Raw genomic sequence first — 19,573 nt, 5'->3', positions numbered from 1 at the left:
GATTATTATTGTAGGTATTCTGACATTTTTCTGCTGTTGTATACAATGTCTTCCTGGGATGTGTTCGATGTTAGGAGGATGTTGTGCACAAGCGATGGGTACATTAGGACACAAGGTATACGCCCCAGAGAAACTATCTAATGTATTCGTGCTGAAGGAAATCTCAGCATCTGACCTCATGGCAATTGATATCTCTGATAGTGATTCAGGATGTATGGGCATTAAGACGTGGAGTTACTCTAGCGCTTGGTTTAGGCCAAAAGGAGGGTTTGTTAAACAGGATATCATATTGTGCCTCCTTTATTGTATATATTAGCATAAGCCCAGTCGCTCTACGAAGAAAACCGCGTTGCAAAGTTTCGATCTTAGATCAACTTCACCGCCATTTTAGGTCCGTCCACCATTTTGATTTTTTTCAAGAGCGATTCTGTGTTCTAAAATGGTGGACAGTGTTTCCCACTTGTAACTAAGCTGTCCTGCACTTTGTATGTTAGTTAATGTGTAAACTGTCTGTTGGCCAAATGTTTGGGTTGAGTAAAGAGACCTTGTCCCATGTCTAACTTGTAGAGAGGATTGTCTGCACCAACAAGTCCGATCCGCGGACATCCATTAACTAAAATGTTATACGAATACTGAATGTGGACACTAGCTGAACTGCATTGTATAGGACACGAGTGTGGCTTATTGTTAATCCCGTGAATACACTGTTGCCATTGTGACTTGTCCATATGAAACCGAGTATGATCCATATGCATATAGTTAGACAAGCCAGAAGTGAACTCGGCACGAACCCTAAACTATGTATTATTAACCTGGAGAGGGGCTGGACATTATGATTGGAAATGTCTAAAATGTACATTACCTCTCACTTCTCAGTACCTCTCACTTCTCACAACGAAAGGACCGGTATTCGCTGTGATGTACTGAGGGACAGATGGCTATCTGTATCCGATACTTTCTTTCTTTGTAACTGTACAGTTTTAGAATATCTTTATAAGCCCGTGTTTGGTGCATTTCCTTTTGGGGTACTTGGCCTCGATATTTCCTTTTACAACCCAAACCAAGAAGTAGGACGTTTATCTGGTTAATTTGGACCAGGTCTACAACTTTCGGCTCTCCTTGGACAACAACTCCCATCAGTCCTAGCAAGCAAACTCAATGGCAAATCGAAACATCCAGGCTGTAAAGGTTACAGAAACCACCACCCGCATATGCTCAGATTTAGGCCGCCATCGTCCTGGGACCACAACCAATAAATGCACCACCGCTCACAGGACTGATTGGAACAGAGCGTTGCCATTTGACCAAATGCTCACCAACTAGTATTGCATACCAAAGGGCAGCCAGCCGTGACATTGCCCATTTTAGGGCAACAACCAACCAGCTAGGGCACACTGACTCGCTCAATCGATGCTCCAGGGTACGCAGCAAGCATGTGGGGAAAGCTTACAGCTTCCAGGAAACTCTGCTAACCCAGAATAAAAGCAGGCCTGGTGAACTCTTCTGGACACTTACTCAAAGGAGGCTCCGCCGCCGCCGTGCTCCAGCAAGTGAGTCTTCAGGGCCCTCTTCTTGGAGAAGGTTTTCGGGCAGCCAGCCAAGGTACACTGGTGAAACAAGGGTGGGTCAGTGATCACATGACTCCGAGGAAGGGTCATCAAGCCAAAGATTCCACACAGTTTAACATGCAAGTGATGTTTCACAAGGGGGACAAGTCAGAGGGTGGGTGAGCAGAACATGGGTTGGGGAGACTGTTGGTCAGGCCACATGAAGAAAAAAAAAATTGCTCACTAATCTTAGTGCATGCATAGACTAGGAACACAATGCATCAGGGCCTACCTTGAGCTTCAGTCCGTGCCGGCTTCTGTGCTTCTGGAGCTGGCCCGCCGTCACAAATGCAGCCTTGCAGTCCCCCTCTGGGCACCTGAAACAAGAATGAGCAAGGTGAATGATCTGGATCAAGCTCCTCAAGAGCAGCCATGTGGTGGAGAAGTTTGAAGCCTGGACTCAACCCAGTCCCCCACACTGGCGCAAACCAGCCACTTCAGATGGCAAACCCCAAACCCTTCCGACCCAGATGAAGGACCAACCCCTCCCAAAAAGGAAAGGCCATGTCACCGCAGATGTAGCGGCTACGACTAGGTGAAGTTCCCGCAAGACGTCATCCCCCCCCACCCCCCAAACCTTCATGTGCAAGTCATGACCCATTGGCTGTGAAAATGGTGGTTATGACAGCAGATTGTGAGCAGCCCAGCAGGAAGATGCTTATATGAGGTTCCGATCCATCACGCCTGCATTCTGCAACCACACCAACAGTGGCAGCCATACGTGCAACACAAACATGAAAAGTGCAGCAATGGAGCAAGCGCCGGGAAACAAGCCTGTAAAAGCTGCATTCACCAGGATGCACTTCCTGCATCGGAGAATAACGGTGCCCTTCCAACACGCATCTTCCTAACGTCTGGCACAGCCAAGGCTTTCTAGCCAGACCTAATTAGACCAAACCCCCTACGTCAAGTTTTGACCTTGCATTCCAGCCAAACTACCCCCAGAGGCCTCGTGCTCAGCTACCAGCCTACAACACTCTGCTGACGGTTACATTATTCTGCATGCAATGCATTCCTGATACCCATTTGCATGCAAGTGTAAAGTATAGACATTACTCTGGCACTGTAGACCAGATGGGCACCTGTACCAGTACCTCCTGGAAGCGCCCAACCCAAACATGAGAGTTAGCCTCACCTACTAGACACGATCTCTCCACACCAGCAGAACAGTGAACATCATGCCAACCACAATCTCAAAGAGCAAGAAATCCACGCACACGAAGTGATCACCACAGCAAAAAGAAATCAGCCGATCACTAACCGATGCCTCCAAACATAACCCCCAAGACCACAGGGTCTGCCAGCATTCAACAGGGCCAGTCAGCAACAGTGCCAGACACCACTTGCATAGATATCAGGGTCTGCCAGCATGCATGCAGTGCCAGCCTCCACTTGTATGTTACGAGGCCATCGCCCCAAGCAGCCATGAACATGGAAAGGGACGGCTATCCAAAAACATGAAAGCCCAACTCATCTACCCATGCCATCTGTCCTGCCCACCGCCTCCACACAGTAGGTTCTCCTGCCCCAGCTTACCTGAAGGGCTTCTGGGCCATATGCTTGGCTCGGTGCTGGCGGAGGTGATCGTTGCGGGTGAAGCACTTGCCACAGTCAGGCTGGTCACACCGCAGCGGCTTCTGCAGGGAGGAAAACACACAAGTGTGTGAGAAATTCATTGAAACACCCCAGCAGGGCCCAGGGGCAGGGAAGCTTTCTGCCAAGCTGAACTGGGGTATAGATTCCGGTGCCACACACGGAATGACTACCCCACTTCTTACTCAAAGAAGATACGCCCCCTGCCACATTCAGGCTAGAATACATATATGACCAGAACCACATGTTCCACTGGGTGCTCTGGACAGGGTCCAGCTTGCGGACCAGGTTTACCTAAAGTACAACCCTGCTGCTGGGATTTTGAAATATCAGCTACCCGAGATACTATTCGCCCCCACCCTAACTCAGTCCCCACCAGGCCTGGACCTTTTCAGTGCCGGCATACATGTCACATTTCGAGAGATGCCAGTTGCGACTAATCAACTTCTGGGGCAACCAGAGGTCATGGGATAAATATCGGTTTCTAAACCATCAGCTCAGACCCAAACCTCTAGTACACCAGAAGGGATCCGAACAATACACAAGCAAATTATAAAACTTGTCCAATTTTGGCAACTTGGACGTAACTGCAGGCTCATCAACGAAAGGGCGTGGGTCGTTGGTTAGTGGCAACAGCGAAAATATTACCCAATGATTAAAGGGACTGCAGTCAAGGTTAAAGTGTCACATTATTACAACCCACCCCGTCAAGGAATGCACAGGACAGAGACAAGGGAAGGGGATGCACTATGTTAGTCACAATAGTTCCAGGATACTTGCTTTCAACACAAAGGAAGCAATGGGTCGTAAAATGTCACTCGTGGCCCTCGAAGAAGGACCAGAGGGACAGAACCACAATGGACCTTGTGCTTGTAGGTGTTCTTGGGGCTCGGCAGGGTCGGTTTCAGGATGCTTTGCAGCTTCTGTGACAGTGTTCCAGGGGGGAGACTAATAGCGGGTATCAGGCAACAGGCAGTTGGCGAGCGAAGCTGGATGGCTGCAGGCTGGCCTAAACTCTGGCTCAAGGTCAGGAATCGTGGTCTCGAGGTGGACAGCTTTAGCAACTGCAGCGTAACAGTCAGCTGTGTAGTCTGTTGCAGCTTGAGGGGCACAACAATGTCCTTTAAGGCAGACGTCGGTGGATTCTTGCCGATTGAAGAAGCTGTGCTTGCTTTGTCCTTTAGGACAGGCAGCCCAAAGCTGAGGAGAGTGTTGCAGGCAGCTACCTTGTCCTTGGTTTGGTTCAGAAACTCTGGCACTACCCACTTAGGAAGCTGCAGAGCCTAGCAGCAAACACTGGGCTGGCTGGGTACTGGTTCTGGAGTAGCTGAAGATACTCTTGATTTGGCATCTCCCACTGTTTTAGGGGAGGGAATCGAGGTTCTGGCCTTCCTTCATGCTTGCCACATGTAAGGCAGACTGTACACCTTCAGCCAACAAGGATAGTTCTTGCTTCTGGTGAAGGTGAAGCCTTCAGATCTGCCAAAGAGGGGCTTGGCTCCTCTTAAAGCCAAGTGGGCCAAAGTGATTGGTGTCGGCTAAGCCTACCTTAATGAACCAATCATGGGTCCCCACTAACAATCTCCTATATGCATGAGGTCATACCCAGAATGCTTTGCAACAGGAAAGGTAAAGGGGTGAAAACATGTAATAAGTCCCACCCATCTTCCTGTCGTGTGGATGAAGGGGTCTAGAGGCCTCTGTGGTTCCTGATTAAAGTGCCAGGTGTCCTTGAAGCTGCGGCGGGACCAGACTTTGTGGCTCCTGCAAACCTCATGCATGCAACTTCTGAATGGGTCCCACTGCAGGGATACTACTGTAATACACGCAGTCCCCTACATTTCCCTGTCAATAAACACTAAAACGGGAGCTGGCATCAGGTTGACAGTTGCATATGAAAGGTACCCCCCCCACCCCCTCCTTTCTTATCCTCTGCAGCCAGGCCCCATGGGAGCCTGTTTGAATAAATGGGTTAGTATAACGCTGCCACCAGCTACAGAGACCAAAAGGAAAGGGCAGATCCATGGAGCCTGTTAGACTGGACATGACCAGGGTAAGGCTTGTCCGTCCCCCTTCTGCAGAGACATTGTCTACTCCACTCGTCTGATCAAAAACAAATAGGACAGGGGTGACTGCACCTGTAGTAAGTGTCCGCCCAGCCAGAGTACACAGGTCTGTGTACATGTCATGCAGTCAGCTTATTTTCCAGAGGTTCATATATCATATAAGTGTCATTTAAAAATCCCCCCCAAAAAAAACCGACGAGTGCACATCCGTGGATGGGCAAATTCCTCACAGCAGTCTCATTCTAAGACTTAGTATTCTCTGCCCTCCCCGTGCAATATAATGCTGGGCTAAATTCCCTAGTGTAACCAGGTCTTGGAAATGTTGCCAAGTGTGGCACATCTGGGATTCTGCTATGCAGATTTGGAGGTGTGCCCAGGAGCCGTAGATGGCCGTGGAGTGCTGCGCGCTACCTGCAATAGGCAGAATAGCAATGGAGCTGCAGGGGCGAATAGAACAGGAAACAGAGGCAGAGGCAGGCCGACCAGGACACTCCATACAAGGTCTGCTAGGCAAGTCTCTGTAAGGGGGGGGGCACAAACCACACACATGCTGACTGACTCTTGCTGGGGTCCGGGATGTCTAGTAACCGCGACCCCCGAGGTCTTCCTTGCTACCCACGTTTATTTTATATGCAAGCTCCAGGGCTGTGGCCAGCACCATGTGGCTCTGCTTCTGGAGAGGCTGGCTTTCTTGTTCAGGCCTCTAAAAAGCAGGGGTTCCACAGCAGTGATCCTAAATAAGAGACTAGGAATAACAAATAATTTTCTTTCTGGAATTCTATACAATACTTGCTAGGCTCGTTTATTTCAGGCACACTTCAGGGGTGAGTCACTGATTGAGTCTGTTCTTAACACCTCCAGTCCGCCTTTCATCCTTCTGAGGTCAATAAATGAGTACCAACACAGGTTGGGTGATATTGTAGGTATATTTGATCTATATAAAGCACTTAAGCGTAAGTGCTATATAATAACACATTATCATTTGGCCTTGGACGTCTGCTTGCATTCACAGGCATTGGTAATATGGGCCTATACACAAAGATCTTAATTCTACATTTAGCATTATAGTGCTATTGTAACCATATTTTTCGTACTGGAACAATGCTATGTGATGCCACTAGTTAGTGGGACAATCACTTCCCATGATATCACTTGGCGTGGGGTCAACATCACTTCCTGTGATGTCAGGTCGAGGGTCGTATGTCACTTACGCTACGCCTGGCATTTTGGTGAGCTGGTGTCCACAAGCATTGCTTATATATGGTGCAGTGTGTGAATTGCAGAAGGCTTCCAGGTGATCAGAGCGCTTTGGCTGAAGACATAGCGCTATGTTTAAGACGAAGGAGCTGCAGATTCCAGCGCTAGTTATGCTAAGCCCCTGCCTAAAAATGTAACAGAATTAAACATGTCGTGCCGTCGTCTAAGGCGCTTCTTACAAAATATCCCCAACTGGTGGCCAGTTACTGAATTCTCCATTTTAATCAATACATCAATTGCTGAAAATAACCAAATCAATCCATCAGTTGCTATAATTTGCCAACACGTGTTTGAACCAACATGGTCCTCAGCAAGCCTCAAAGTTACATAACAGGTGCATTGACTGACGACACTGTATATCAGTTAGGGATATTTTGTAAGAAGCGCATTAGATGATGGAACACCAGATTTAATTCTGCTGAATTGCAGAAGGGCCTGGATTCCTGGGCAGCTTCCCCCTAACACGTCACCACCCCCGCCCTCACGCCTGGAGCAGACCTCGTACTACCCGAGGCCCTGAAGTCTCGTGCATCTGGGGGCTGCCATGGTTGTGATGTCCGTAGGAGGCGTCACACACGCAGAATGCTTGAAGGCATAGTACAGTTGGGGTTGGCTACGGCGTGGATGGCCAGTAGTCCGAGTGCCAACTACTCTGTAATGAGGACTTACCTTGATGGGTAAAGCTTGGATGTGGGGGTCCTCTGTTGCTAAAATAACGCACACCACTACACCCTACCAATGGCATAAATGTGTGGGGGGGTCCTGCGAGCTTGGCTGACAAACACCCTGCCCCACCCAGTTCCTGGCTCCCAGACTTACCAGCCGCCACTGCACGTTCGTGCCCAGGGGAGTTGCTAGGTCTGGAAAAGACCCGGGGCTAAGCTGGTGTCGGGGCTAAGCTGGTGTCGGAACTGTTGGGGCTGGGGGCTAGCTAGTCTTTTGGCTGTAGCTCCTGAGATTCTATCCGGGGCTACAACCAAAAGATCAGGGGCTATAGCCCCCCCTAGCAACGCCCCTCTTCGTGCCATATGCAGATGCCGGCAGTGGGGGCGTCTTTCTGTGCTGGGGGGGGGGGGAGGCGGGGGCCGTAGAGGCCCTGGCAAAAGTCGCTAGCCACAGAAGGGGGATAAATATGTCCCACAAGTTCGAGAGACTGAGCCGAGCATAGTACAGGGGGGCCAGAGTGATGAACAAGTCTTGCCTAAAAATTAGCATTTTGCAGCACACCGCCGGCGTAAAAAGCCACGCAATTAGTGATCAGGGGTAATAGGAAAATAACGGTCACAACACACGGGAGTCCTTTACAATAAAACGTTCCCCAATCTTGGCGATTTGCATAAAAGCAAAGAGTATTCTGGGAACCCAAGAATGACCACATTTTAAATATATGCTGGATAGTGACCGAGCATGAAAGAAACTCTTCTGATCAACTACTGCACTCTGGGTCCGCTCTTTCCATCCGTCTCAATACTCGCCCTCTAAATGCTCACCCTAACAGACAAGTTTCTGCCAATCCCAAGAGACAGCCAGTTACACAGCTCAGCAACAACTGCGTGGGTCCGCCCACGCCTCCGATAATTAAGAAGAAGCTCAGCAACAGAGTTTAAGGCTTGGGCTGTTCCGCATGGGGTTCAGAAGCGTGCCAAATGGAGCCCAGCCTTGTTCTGCCACATGTCCTAGTACCAGGGGCGCCGAGTACGGGGGCTGCAGGGCCCGCCCCTCCAGAGAAGAGACACAGTATGGATGGCCCTTTGTTCCATCCATATGGATCTCTCTGGCGGCCCGGGTAAAAACGATGTTTAGAAATTGTGGGACAGATGCAAAGAAAGAGGCTCTTGCTTAGCATCTGTCCCTCAAGTTACTAAAAATCGTTTTGGGTTTTGTGTATTTGTACATCTGTGCACCCCTGTTGGCAAGAGGATTTTTAGAAATGGAGGTACAGATGCAAAGCGAGGGGGCTGGGAGCAGGGCAAATGACTGTTTGCATGTCCGAGTGTGCACGCGGAGAGGGTGAATGCTATGGGCGGGGAGCGGAGGCGTATGAGCCAGCCCTTTCTAGTAGAGTTGCCATATTTGAAATGGGGCAATGCTGGTACTCCTCAGTTAGCTGGCTATACTCTTGATGGGATAGTACTGCTGTAACAGGGCTTCTATAATCGTTGAATCTTCTCAGCGATAATAGTATGCTTTTGTTGAGGCAATGCTAGTTCATCCTAGTGGGGCTGCTATACTTTTGATGGGACAACATCAGCATTTGAGCCGCTACAATCTTATTGGCAAGGCCCCAGAACTTCTCAACAGATGTATTTCTTTTTATTTTAATTAGTTATTTATAATGCGTGTACTACCCAGAGGTTTCTAAGCGCGGACCGAGGGAGCGTACCTGTGTTGCTCTGTCTTGCTTCCAAGGCAAGCACTTTGCCACTTATCTATCCTTCCGATACTCTAAAGATCTGAATTACATTTAATGATACAGAACCAGAACTATTGAGCAAGTCTGTCATCATCAGAATAACTCACTGTCATGGTTATACAAGAGCTCATATTTAAAGGGATGAATTACTCAGAATTTAGCAGCACTATTCAGTAACCTAAATTTCTTAAGCATGGTTAATGTGAAAATACTACACTTCTCACCATTGGGACAGTACTGCCACTTCTCACAGAGGCTTCTACACCTTTTATGGGGCAGCACTGATCCAGCCTACTGCTCACATGCTCAGAATTGTCATTTCTCAGCAGGACTGCAACACTATACCAATGTGTTCTGTATGTTGTGTGCTTCTTCACCACCAATGTGGGTTCATGGCACTCTCCCAGTGTCTAAACAGTAGATAGCTACATTCAATTGGCAACAGGCATATCCCGAGCTGCCTGCTGTCCATAAGCTGCTGCTCAGGACATGGGCGTAATTTTAGGGGGGGACGGGGGTGTTTGTCATCCCGCCCCCCAACTTTCATGGCACACTATGTTGTCCCCATTCATTTGAATGGGGCACCTTTTCTTCAGAGGTCATGTCCCACCCAACATTTTCAGCAAAGTTTCTCCACTGGCTCAGGATGTTGGAAGCCGTGATGGGGCAAGGGATAGAAGGCTTGAGCCTGTCCAAAAGCAGAATCAGCAGGGTCTTAAAACCTACTCACTCCTTCTGGAGGGGCCATGGGGCAAAATTACCCTGATCCCACATACAGGGGGTGGTTACCCCTTTATCTCCCCTGAATGAAAGAATGAGCTCTCAGACACAAGTTATCACCCCTGCACACACATTGAATGAATATGGTATGGATCTATAGATCGAGAAAACTGGAGTGACAATTCAATATAATTGTCTTCCCAGATGGGAGACTGACTCCATTAAAGTACATGGGGTCACTGAGATAACCAAGAGTGAAACTGTACATTCAGTTGTGAGATTACCAGCAACAGTTGATACTATGCTCCAAGGAGTGAGGTGCCCATTCAATACATCACACTGTTTAGAGGTGTGAGACCCATCCTGAATGCTTGCCCAAAGAGCCTTGGCCAGAGTTTCACACTGAAGAAGTGAGCATGTGATCCGTGGTCTGCAGCCCTCAACAAGCAGGGGATTCCCATGCTCCCACTTGCGAGATTCGCACCAAATTAGTGAGATTATGCTCCAAGGTAGGAGGCACACGCACACAGTCTTTGCTCTGAGGTTTGACACACTCACAGATGGGACGGCATTTCGTTCTCCCATCCTAGTTGTGTTCCTCTGCCTTTTGAGGGCTACTACAACCTGGATGTTTATAGAGGGGTGGAGTAGGGGCAGTGATGGCCCACTGGAATGCAACGCGAAGGCTCAAATCTCCTTACTTGACTTTAGTATATGCAGTACATGCTAGCCAATGCCTACACGTCCCACCCCCCCCCCCCGCGCCGTTGCACCAAGTTGGCGACTACATGCAAATTTGCGGTCCTATAACTGCCTGTGATGCCACTTCCTGTATTTGCCCCCCCCCCCCCCCGGGGAAATTCATATGTCGGCTCCCCTGCGTCCTACCACGCCTGGGAGAGCTTAAGCCCATTACTTGCAGGATGAAAATCACTCTTCTGAAGAACTTGCCCAGACTAGGTGAAGTTGCGTTTAAGCGTTCTCCCGCACTTTACTAAGCCCCAGCCGATTTAAAAGCACTGCCGACCAGGCTCGGGCAGCAGGCCTATGGGCGAAGCAAAAGTGCACCACAAGGCTTCCATTTCCCAGTGCACCTCCCAGGAAGCAGTTACCCAGCCCCAGGATCATTTGCGGTGCTCCCAGTCCGTCACGTCATGCGGCCACAGCCCAACACAGAAACGAACCCGCAAAACTCTGGATAACTTGGTGCCCACTTGTGCTGCTGGACCACTTTCAAGTAATTTACTTCGATGCTCTTGCTTCAAAATGATGTGTATTTTTGGGGCGGGGGAGTTGCTCGCAGTGTTTTCAGTCAGTGGCATGGAACACTTGAGGCGCAGTGGACCATGGGGCATTTCTTGCCATTCCATCTGCTAGCTTGGCAAAGGGAGGGTATTGGATTGGTTTCAATCTTTCCTTTCCGGAAGCTCTCGGGCTGTCCAGGTAGCTTTGTCACACTAGCTTCCCACAGAGGATTGGTTTCAATCTTTCCTTTCCAGAAGCTCTCGGGCTGTCCAGGTGGCTTCGTCACACTAGCTTCCCACGTAGAAGATAGGATTGAATCCTAGGGGTATTGGATTGGTTTCAGTCTTTCCTTTCCAGAATCTCTCGGGCTGTCCAGGTGGCTTTGTCACACTTGCTTCCCACAGAGGATTGGTTTCAATCTTTCCTTTCCGAAAGCTCTCGGGCTGTCCAGGTGGCTTCGTCACACTAGCTTCCCACGTAGAGGATAGGATTGAATCCTAGGGGTATTGGATACCCAATGGTCTACAAGAGTCTTGCCTTGCGGTGGCCTGAGCCTTGGTTGCAGGTGTACGTCCACAAGAACAGAGTTCCCTTTGTAACAGGAAACAAAGTGGACCTGGGCCAAGGTTGCCCGTGTATTTTGACATCCATGCCTTGTCCTGCAACATATGCTTCGTGTTTAGGCTGGTCAATAAAACTGGGTACAAGTGAGAAACTCAAAACGACCCATTACAAAACGTCCTGTGCCAACCCCTTAGAAATCGCTTTTCTGCACCTGCTCGTTTTCAACTCCTCCCCCCAGAAACATCACACCCATACACTCGTAGGCTTGTGTTCTCAAGTGGCACGGGAGACTAAAGGCACAATGGTAGAAAAACAACCTGCAAACCAAACTGGTGCCATTCCCTGGGGAGTGGCCTCCCCCTTTATTCTGCGTCTGCTTTGTGCCAAATAACAGCTGCAATAAAAGACAACTGCAAGTACTGTGACGAGGAAGAGCAGGACTGAGTAATGCAGGTTACCAGGAAGTCTGATCAGGACACGCGCTTTTCTGAAGTGAGGAGTGACAGTAAGAAGGAACTCCTTGGCTTTAAATAAATCAGGCCAGGCATGTGCGCCGTCTGGCTTTCTAGATGGTACCCCAACATGGACTACGCCGCCTAGGGCCGACAGGGAATTCACTACCAAGCTCCTGGCCAGCCAGCCAGCCAAACAAACGTGTCCTAGAAGGATTAGACTAGGAGGTTTTAAATTCCATTTTTAGTAGGGGGTCTGACAAATATCAGGTGGGCTTTATCGTCCGTGTTACAACACGACCATAACCCTCGAGCTATCTTACTAGATGGCAGCTTTTTGGTATACATGCCTAGCTCTGTAGAAGGCACGAGTCAGTTGTATGTGAAACGGTACAATAGAAAAACCAGCCACTGGCTTAGGGCCATGCACAGGCGACCCTCGGCCCTAGAGCCGATGGAGGGGCACTTCACCAAGGGCCCGTGAACCCCGAGAGCAGGCGGTAGAACTCTAGCCCCCTCCCCTCCTGCGTCTAAAACGCTACCTCGCCGGTATGGGTGCAGACGTGCTCCTTCAGCCGCCAGGCTTTCTTGAACGAGGCCCCACACTCCTTTACGGGGCACGGGATCTTTTTGGAGGGGGTAGCCCCCGCGGGCGCAGCTGGGCCCTGCGCCTGCATCTCGACGGGCCTCCTCTGGTAGCTACGCTCGGCGGTTATGGACTCCGACCGCAGCGCTCCCCGACGCCTGGCTTCAGTCCGCTAGAACTCGCGTCAATTGCTCGCGGGTGAGTCGCTTTTCAGGGGTTGGCTAGCGCTGTTCTGAACGTGGCTCGCGGAGGAAGAGTTAGCCCCCGTCGGCTGAATTTATCCCGCGGGCGTAGCCCAGCTGCGCCGCCTGGGGGCCCTCCATTGCCAGCACCTGCGGACCCCGCCCTGTAATTAGCAGAGCGGTGCAGCCGCTCCCACCGCCCCCAGACCATCACCTGTATTGCAATGCTTGCATAAATCCTGCGCCCCAATAGTAGCCGGTGAGTTGCTAATATGTGCCTTTGTAATGTCCCTGGGGTGGAACGTACCCCCCCCCGCCCCCCCCGGCTCACATGTGGCTCTGTAATGGGCAAACTGGTGGCACGTGGCCCTATCAATCCTTCCGGTGGCATGTATGCGTGTGAGGGCCAAGGGGTGAACCGTGGCTCTGTAATTGCCCCCAGTGATGGCCCAGGATGGGGGTGACGGGTTACTCTCGGTTACTCTACAGTACCCCTTAGGCCGTCATAGGGGGGCTGCCAACCCATGCCCATGAAGTGCCATCATCTGTCAGGCCTTGCCTTGCCCTGCTCTGCTTGTCCTCTGGCAGGTGGCATATATTGACTCCCTATGAATAAAAAAAACATATATCTTTTGTAGTCACTCTGCAAAACACAGTGACTAAAACAAATTGCTTTTTAAAGTCTGAATGTTCCCCCACCCCATGACATGGAAGCCTCTAGGCTAGAGGCCTGCATGTCATGGGGTGTGTGGGTGGGGGGGGGGGGCGCTATGACTTCAAAAATAAATACTTTCTTTTTGAAGTCACTCTGCGTTCATAATGTATGGGTGGCTGCCTGGGTGTGCTTGTTTGGTGAAAGGGTGCACATTTACATGTATGGGTGGCTGCCTGGGTGTGCTTGGCCTGTTTGGTGAAAGGGTGCACACTTAAATGTATGGGTGGCTGCCTGGTTGTGCCTGTTTGGTGAAAGGGTGCACGCTTACATGTATGGGTGGCTGCCTGGATGTGCCTGTTTGGTGAAAGGGTAGACGCTTACATGTATGGGTGGCTGGGTGTTTCCATGTGTGTGCATGCTAAAAGGTGTGTGTGCTTGGGTTCAGGGGTGCAACGAAAAACCTGCATTTAAGAGGGTGGAGGGTGCTACCCCTTCAAATGTTGGGAGAGGTGCTAACTTCACGGGCGGTGGGGGAGGAGCAAACTTATTTGTATGGGGGCATCTAACTTCCTTATGCATTCTAATGAGACTATGATAGTGCAGCTTCAATGTTACAAGCAGTTAACTCTCTCAGTTAAGTCTGACAGCACTCACGTATGGATTGCTGTGAGAATAAGCAGTCTCCTGTCCCCTCTCTACCCTTCCAATCACTTCCCTGGCATGCAAGTACTAAACCCACATCAAGATTTCAAGTGTCTAAAGAATTATGCATTTTAATGCAGGCACTAACAGTGAAATGCTTTTGGTTAGTAATTGCTGGGCCATTGTTAACAGCTAAACCAAGCCATTTAACATCTGTGACCTGTTCTGGGCAAAGGCTCTGTAGGTCAGACAGGTCAAGTCAACATAGCCCAAAATGTCAAGGGGTGGGTGGGGGGAGGGCTGAAGCCCAGTCAGCTCAATGGTGTTGTACCACTACTTATCCCTTGGTTACTTATTGGTAATCTTCATTACTTATAGCCCTATTCTTCCTCATCCCATTACTTGGGTATGAGGACCTTTGACTCATACACAAGTACTGGGATGACACAGAGGGACTTGGAGGCAATGCCTGGCTTAGTTATCTGTAATCCTCATTACTCCTAGCCCCACTCTTCCTCATCGCAGTACTTACCTGTGAGGCAAGGAGCCTCGTACTTAAGCACTGGGACAAGGAAAAGGGATATGGAGGTAATTCTGGGTCAAGAAGCTGTTTTTGGGGGTTGGCAAAGGGGTGGGAGGAAGAGGGAATGTGTGGGGGGTGGGGTCGGATGGGGATTGTGTGATAAATCCTAATGGTCATCCATGTCCAGGCTAAGCAGGCATGATATGTGTTATTAGTGGCTAGAGAGGCATTTTGGTGCTGCCAGTCTAGTCATTTCTTAGTTTGGCTTGACTTTTTAGCTGGACATCTCTGATAAAGCAGTCCTACTAAGTGCAATTACCTGGCTAAACTGGCATTTGTGTACTGCCTGTCTAGCCGTTTCTTACTGAAGCATTGTATTTGTTTCTGGCCATCTGTGATAAAATAACCATGATAAGTGTCATTGCTTCGACTGGCATTTTGGTGCAGTCAGTCTAGGTATGTCTAAATGTGTCCTGGAATGCTTTACTGTAATATGTTATTACGTGTCTAGACTGGTTTACGTTGTGCAGCCTGTTGGACATGTTTTCATTGTGGCATGACATTTTTAATAGCAAAGCATTATATTAATTAAAGCATTAATGTCCCTGTGCACTGTTGGTGACTTGCATGTATTGGATTTTTTGATTGGTTTTACCATACAAAAGAATTGCAAATCTCTGGCATTTTTAGCCAATTTTTCTCAGAAAGTGTGCTGCAATAATGCATTACAACACATATTAATATCTTACTCCTAGTGCAGTGTGCGGCTAACCCCTGCAGCTGCACATTTGTGTGTATTGAGCAAGCATGGTAATCTAGGCCGGCCCAGAGAATGGGGCAACCTGTGATTTTCTGCCGAGCTGGGGCGGGCCCTCAGAATGGCTCGCAGGGGGACCCCCACATGTTGTGTTACGCCACTGGCATGTGGCTGGGTTTGTGGGAGCAGCTATTGTATTCCTATAAGCAGCCTAAATTGTAGAAAGAATGTCCCACATATGCAATAAGCAAAGCCCCAATGAGCAAATGTGTGCAATATTGCAAAGACATCCGTGTGATCAGCGATAAAAAGGTGCGCATTCCAATTGCTCTGTTCAACAGCAAACCAGGAAACTTGAGACCCAGAAGAGTATTTATAGTCCACATTTGTGATTATTTGTAAAGGAAATGTGTCTGTCCTTCAAATGTCCCATTTAACCCCCTAAGGCAGAACAGAAGCAGGATACTGAAATGGTATAGTTGCCAGCATAATCCATTCCAATCTATAGGTGCTTATCCAGTCCTGTTTTTTTCTTTGCATTCTGGGACTTGCAGTCCGAGTTTTATAATGGGAAGAGTTGAAATACAAGTCCCAGAATGCACAGGAAAAAAACAGTACTGGATATGCAGCTACAGAATGGAATGGGTCATGTTGGAAACTATGTTAAAACAGAAATGTGTTTACAGTAGGTGCCCAGTGGTAGGGGCAACTCCCATTAATTAACAAGCACCAAGTACGCTATGTTTTCCAAAATGTGTTTAGTACTACATAGCCCCTGGGAAAACAAACAGATGTGTTTTGCAAAGGTGGGCCTGCCACGTGCTTTTAAATAACAATTTAAGGTTAAGTTTCTCAAATATTTGAGCATTTCAATCTTTCTGTTTTATTCACACAGCAGAGTGCTTGCCCGGTTTGCTGCTGTACAGGGGCCACACACACCTATATTTGCTTCTTCCATTGCATTCTGGGACAGGTGGTCCTGGCTTTATAATAGTAAAGGCAAAACTGCGAGTCCCAGAATTCAAAGGCAAATACAGGATGGGACATGGGTTGAGTTGAGAGCCAGTGCACTGGTACATAGAGAGTCAGACTGGGACAAGAAATAGGCCCGGACACCCAAGAAAAAGTGGCCCATCCCTTGACTCAAAAAAGTGGGCCTCCCCTCGCCCCACGACCCTTGAACTCTGATGACATCACCAGAAGTGATGTCATTTGACCCCACCTGAAAGTGACATCCCGGGAAGCGATGAAACACGACCTTTCATCCCTTGACAAAACAGGAAGTGGCATCAAATAGCATTGTTCCTAAGTACACCACGAAAAATATGGTTATGATTGCACTAATGTGATATACATTTCATACAAGAATGGATCACCATATGTATCATTAATATCTGTGTGTATAGATCCATATTGTCAAATTACTGTGAATGCAAGCAGACGTACAAGGCCATATAGCACTTACGCTGCAGCTCTTTTTTTATAGAACAAATATGCACACAATATCACCCAACCTGTGTTGGTATTCATTTATTACCTCAGAAGGATTAAAAGGCTGAGATGGCCTTGCTGGGATTCAAACCTGCAACCTGCAGATCACACATACATCGCAACAGCAAGCACTCAACCCACTGAGCTATCATATCGGCTATAGTAAAATGAGAAATTATTCAATAGTGGATACCATTAAACTGGTAACTGAGATTTAACAGCAGACCAGTTAAGTTCATCTGCAGGTCTGGTGAAAAGTTGTCTGCATGCTGCAGCCGCATGTGAATGATGCATGCATCATATGTTATGATGCACACATCATGCATGCAAATCAATCATCAACATGTCCCCTCGCTTTAATGAATGATGCCGTTGCAGGGGATTTTTGTTTGTTTAAAAAAAAAATGTTTTTCAAACTTTATTTTATTTTGTTCAAACCGGCCCAGGCATGGGCAGAAACCGGCCCCCAGGGACTACACATGACGTCCGCACGATCACGGGCTGAGTGACGGATGGGCCAATCCGGCCCTGACCACACGAATTTCAGAAATTAGTGCCTGGTTCGTGCTTTATTATAAACAGAACTCACTGAGGTTAAATACTGTTTCAAAACATCGACAGTCAGAGCAGCATTTCGGAAAGTTCACCACTTCTTGCTTCCTAATGGACAGTGTTCCCTGAAGTTGAAGATCGTCTCAAATCAAGCCACACTTCCTTTCGATGGACTTGAATGGAAACGCGTTTTGAAATGATCCGTCTGACTGACACCTTTTTAACGAAGTTCCCGTAGAAAACCAAACGTGAAAACACAAATACATTTGGCAAATATTTCATGGCTAACTTTTCTAACAACTACGAGGCAGGCGGCAGGCTTTGTTTTTTGTAAAGGTTTGGAAGTGCCTCTTAAACCTATAGTGCATATGCTGTTCTTTCCAATGTGCCTAATCTCCAAAAGCAGATAAAGAAATCCCCCAAGGCTTGTAAAACCCTTCTGGGACAAAACGTGCTCAGTAGTCAACAAATCAGAATGTGCTTCAGGGCTTTAAGTGGGCCGGGACTAGCCAGGGCAGAGCCTTGCAGGCCTTCAAAAACTGCTCCTGAGCTGGGGCATTGCCAGGGGCTCCCTCTGCTGCCCGTCAATAAGCAGCCGCTATGATTTCTCACGTGTGTGTGTCTGAAAGGAATGGCGACGAGGGGTGCCCAACCCACCCGTGCCTAGCGCGGAGGTCTGCCATCGGGCAGTGCAGCGCCTCGGCGCGCCTCCCACGCGCATCGGAGCCCAGCGGAGGCCGGTCCATCGCAGCGCGAGCGGAAGATGCGCTCGTGTGAGAGTATTAACACGCGACGCAGCCACGGCCCACGAGCGGGACCATGACGCTCGCCAGTTCAACAGCGCAACAGCCGGCAAAGGTACGGGGGACCCTGCAACGGCACCACCTGCCCACGAAAATAAGCAGAGGCAGATCCACGCAGCGGCGACACACCCAGCTGCTGCTGCACACGTGCTGCCCCCCACCCTGCTGGATCAAGGCAAATAGCACACATGCGCTGTTTTTGCTGGCTCATAACGGCCTGCACAGTCAAGCACTAGTGCGCAACCAATCCAAGAACAGCCCCACAGGCACCAGGGGCAGGAAAGACAGTTGAAGAAGAAAACAGTAACACCCATTGCTAAAGGACATCTCCAAGCCACAGTAAGATATCTCTGCAAACACTAAACACACGCTCCGCCATGTCTGACACATCACAGGCCACCGCGTCGTCATCAGGCAGCGCGGATAACACCCAAGGAGATGACCAACAGGCACAAGCAGCAGGCGGCGCGGCACAGGTCATGCACATGCCAAGCCCATTCGAAATTAGAGACACATCAAACCTAGGACCCCGATGGACCACATGGCTACGGGACTTCAAGTTCTATGCAGGGGCCATTGGCCTGAAAGACGAAGAGAGACTCATAAACACACTATTCATGGCTGTTTGGCCGGCGGTGAGAAACATTGCGGACAAACTATTGAATGTGGAAACAGTAACCTACGGTGAGCTCCACCACAAACTGTCGCAATACTTCACACCTCACACCAATATTGACTATGAACGCCACATATTTCACACCACGAGGCAAGAGAAAGGAGATTCCATGGACAATTTTGTCATGCGCCTATGCATCAAATTGAAGCACTGTGAGTTTCACAGATACTCCAATGAGGAAGCACTGAGGTCGCAGGTCATTGCAGGATGTCTCTCACAACCGTTCCGCAAACTACTACTTCAGAAACAAAGATCCCTGGACGAAATCCTAGCACTCGCACGCATGGAAGCGGCAGTGGAATCCCAACTGGACAGCCTGGGCAAGGTCACAATTCAACAATCCACAGGCAACCCCGATGTCATCAACAAACTATTCACAGCCCCGAGCCAAGGAAGCAGGTGCCCAGAAGCCACATGCTACAGATGTGGGTTCGAGTATCCACACACAGGTGATTGCCCCGCCATGGGGCAACAGTGCGCTTCATGCGGGGGCATAGATCACTATCGCACAATGTGCAAAAATGCGCCGTGCCCTGCCGTGAACCGACAACGCACCCAGGACAGACGAAGATAAGTTATGCGCAGCCCGCCTACTACGAGAAGGGAGGATGAACAAGTCCCTCCCCGAAGAGAGGACAGAGACCAGAACGGTCCACACTCCCGTGACGACGGACGATCGTGTGAAGGGAACATACGCTCTCAAAGGAGACGCTTCGTCAGATACATAGAGATGTGCTCCCCTACTAGCAGTGAGACACCATCGTCAGAAGACGACCAGAGGAAGAAGGG

At 49.2% G+C, this 19,573-nt stretch overlaps 1 protein-coding gene across 1 annotated transcript in view; it reads right to left on the bottom strand.

The window, feature by feature from the left end:
• LOC138521697 (P43 5S RNA-binding protein-like) overlaps positions 1-12,830 on the bottom strand; it is a 32,412-nt gene extending 19,582 nt beyond the window's left edge. Inside the window, exons 1-4 of the mRNA XM_069634712.1 lie at positions 12,460-12,830; positions 3,144-3,244; positions 1,840-1,924; positions 1,516-1,607 (exon numbers count right to left, since the gene is read on the bottom strand). Of these exons, the coding sequence (XP_069490813.1) occupies positions 1,516-1,607; positions 1,840-1,924; positions 3,144-3,244; positions 12,460-12,594 (413 nt within the window). The 5' untranslated portion in view covers positions 12,595-12,830. The remainder of the gene's footprint in view (positions 1-1,515; positions 1,608-1,839; positions 1,925-3,143; positions 3,245-12,459) is intronic.
• Between the last annotated feature and the right edge of the window lie 6,743 nt (positions 12,831-19,573).

Source organism: Ambystoma mexicanum, chromosome 13 (assembly GCF_040938575.1).
Source record: "Ambystoma mexicanum isolate Mex_15411 chromosome 13, UKY_AmexF1_1, whole genome shotgun sequence".
In the NCBI taxonomy this organism is placed as follows: Eukaryota; Metazoa; Chordata; class Amphibia; order Caudata; family Ambystomatidae; genus Ambystoma; species Ambystoma mexicanum.
This window is presented reverse-complemented; position numbering and strand designations above follow the sequence as displayed.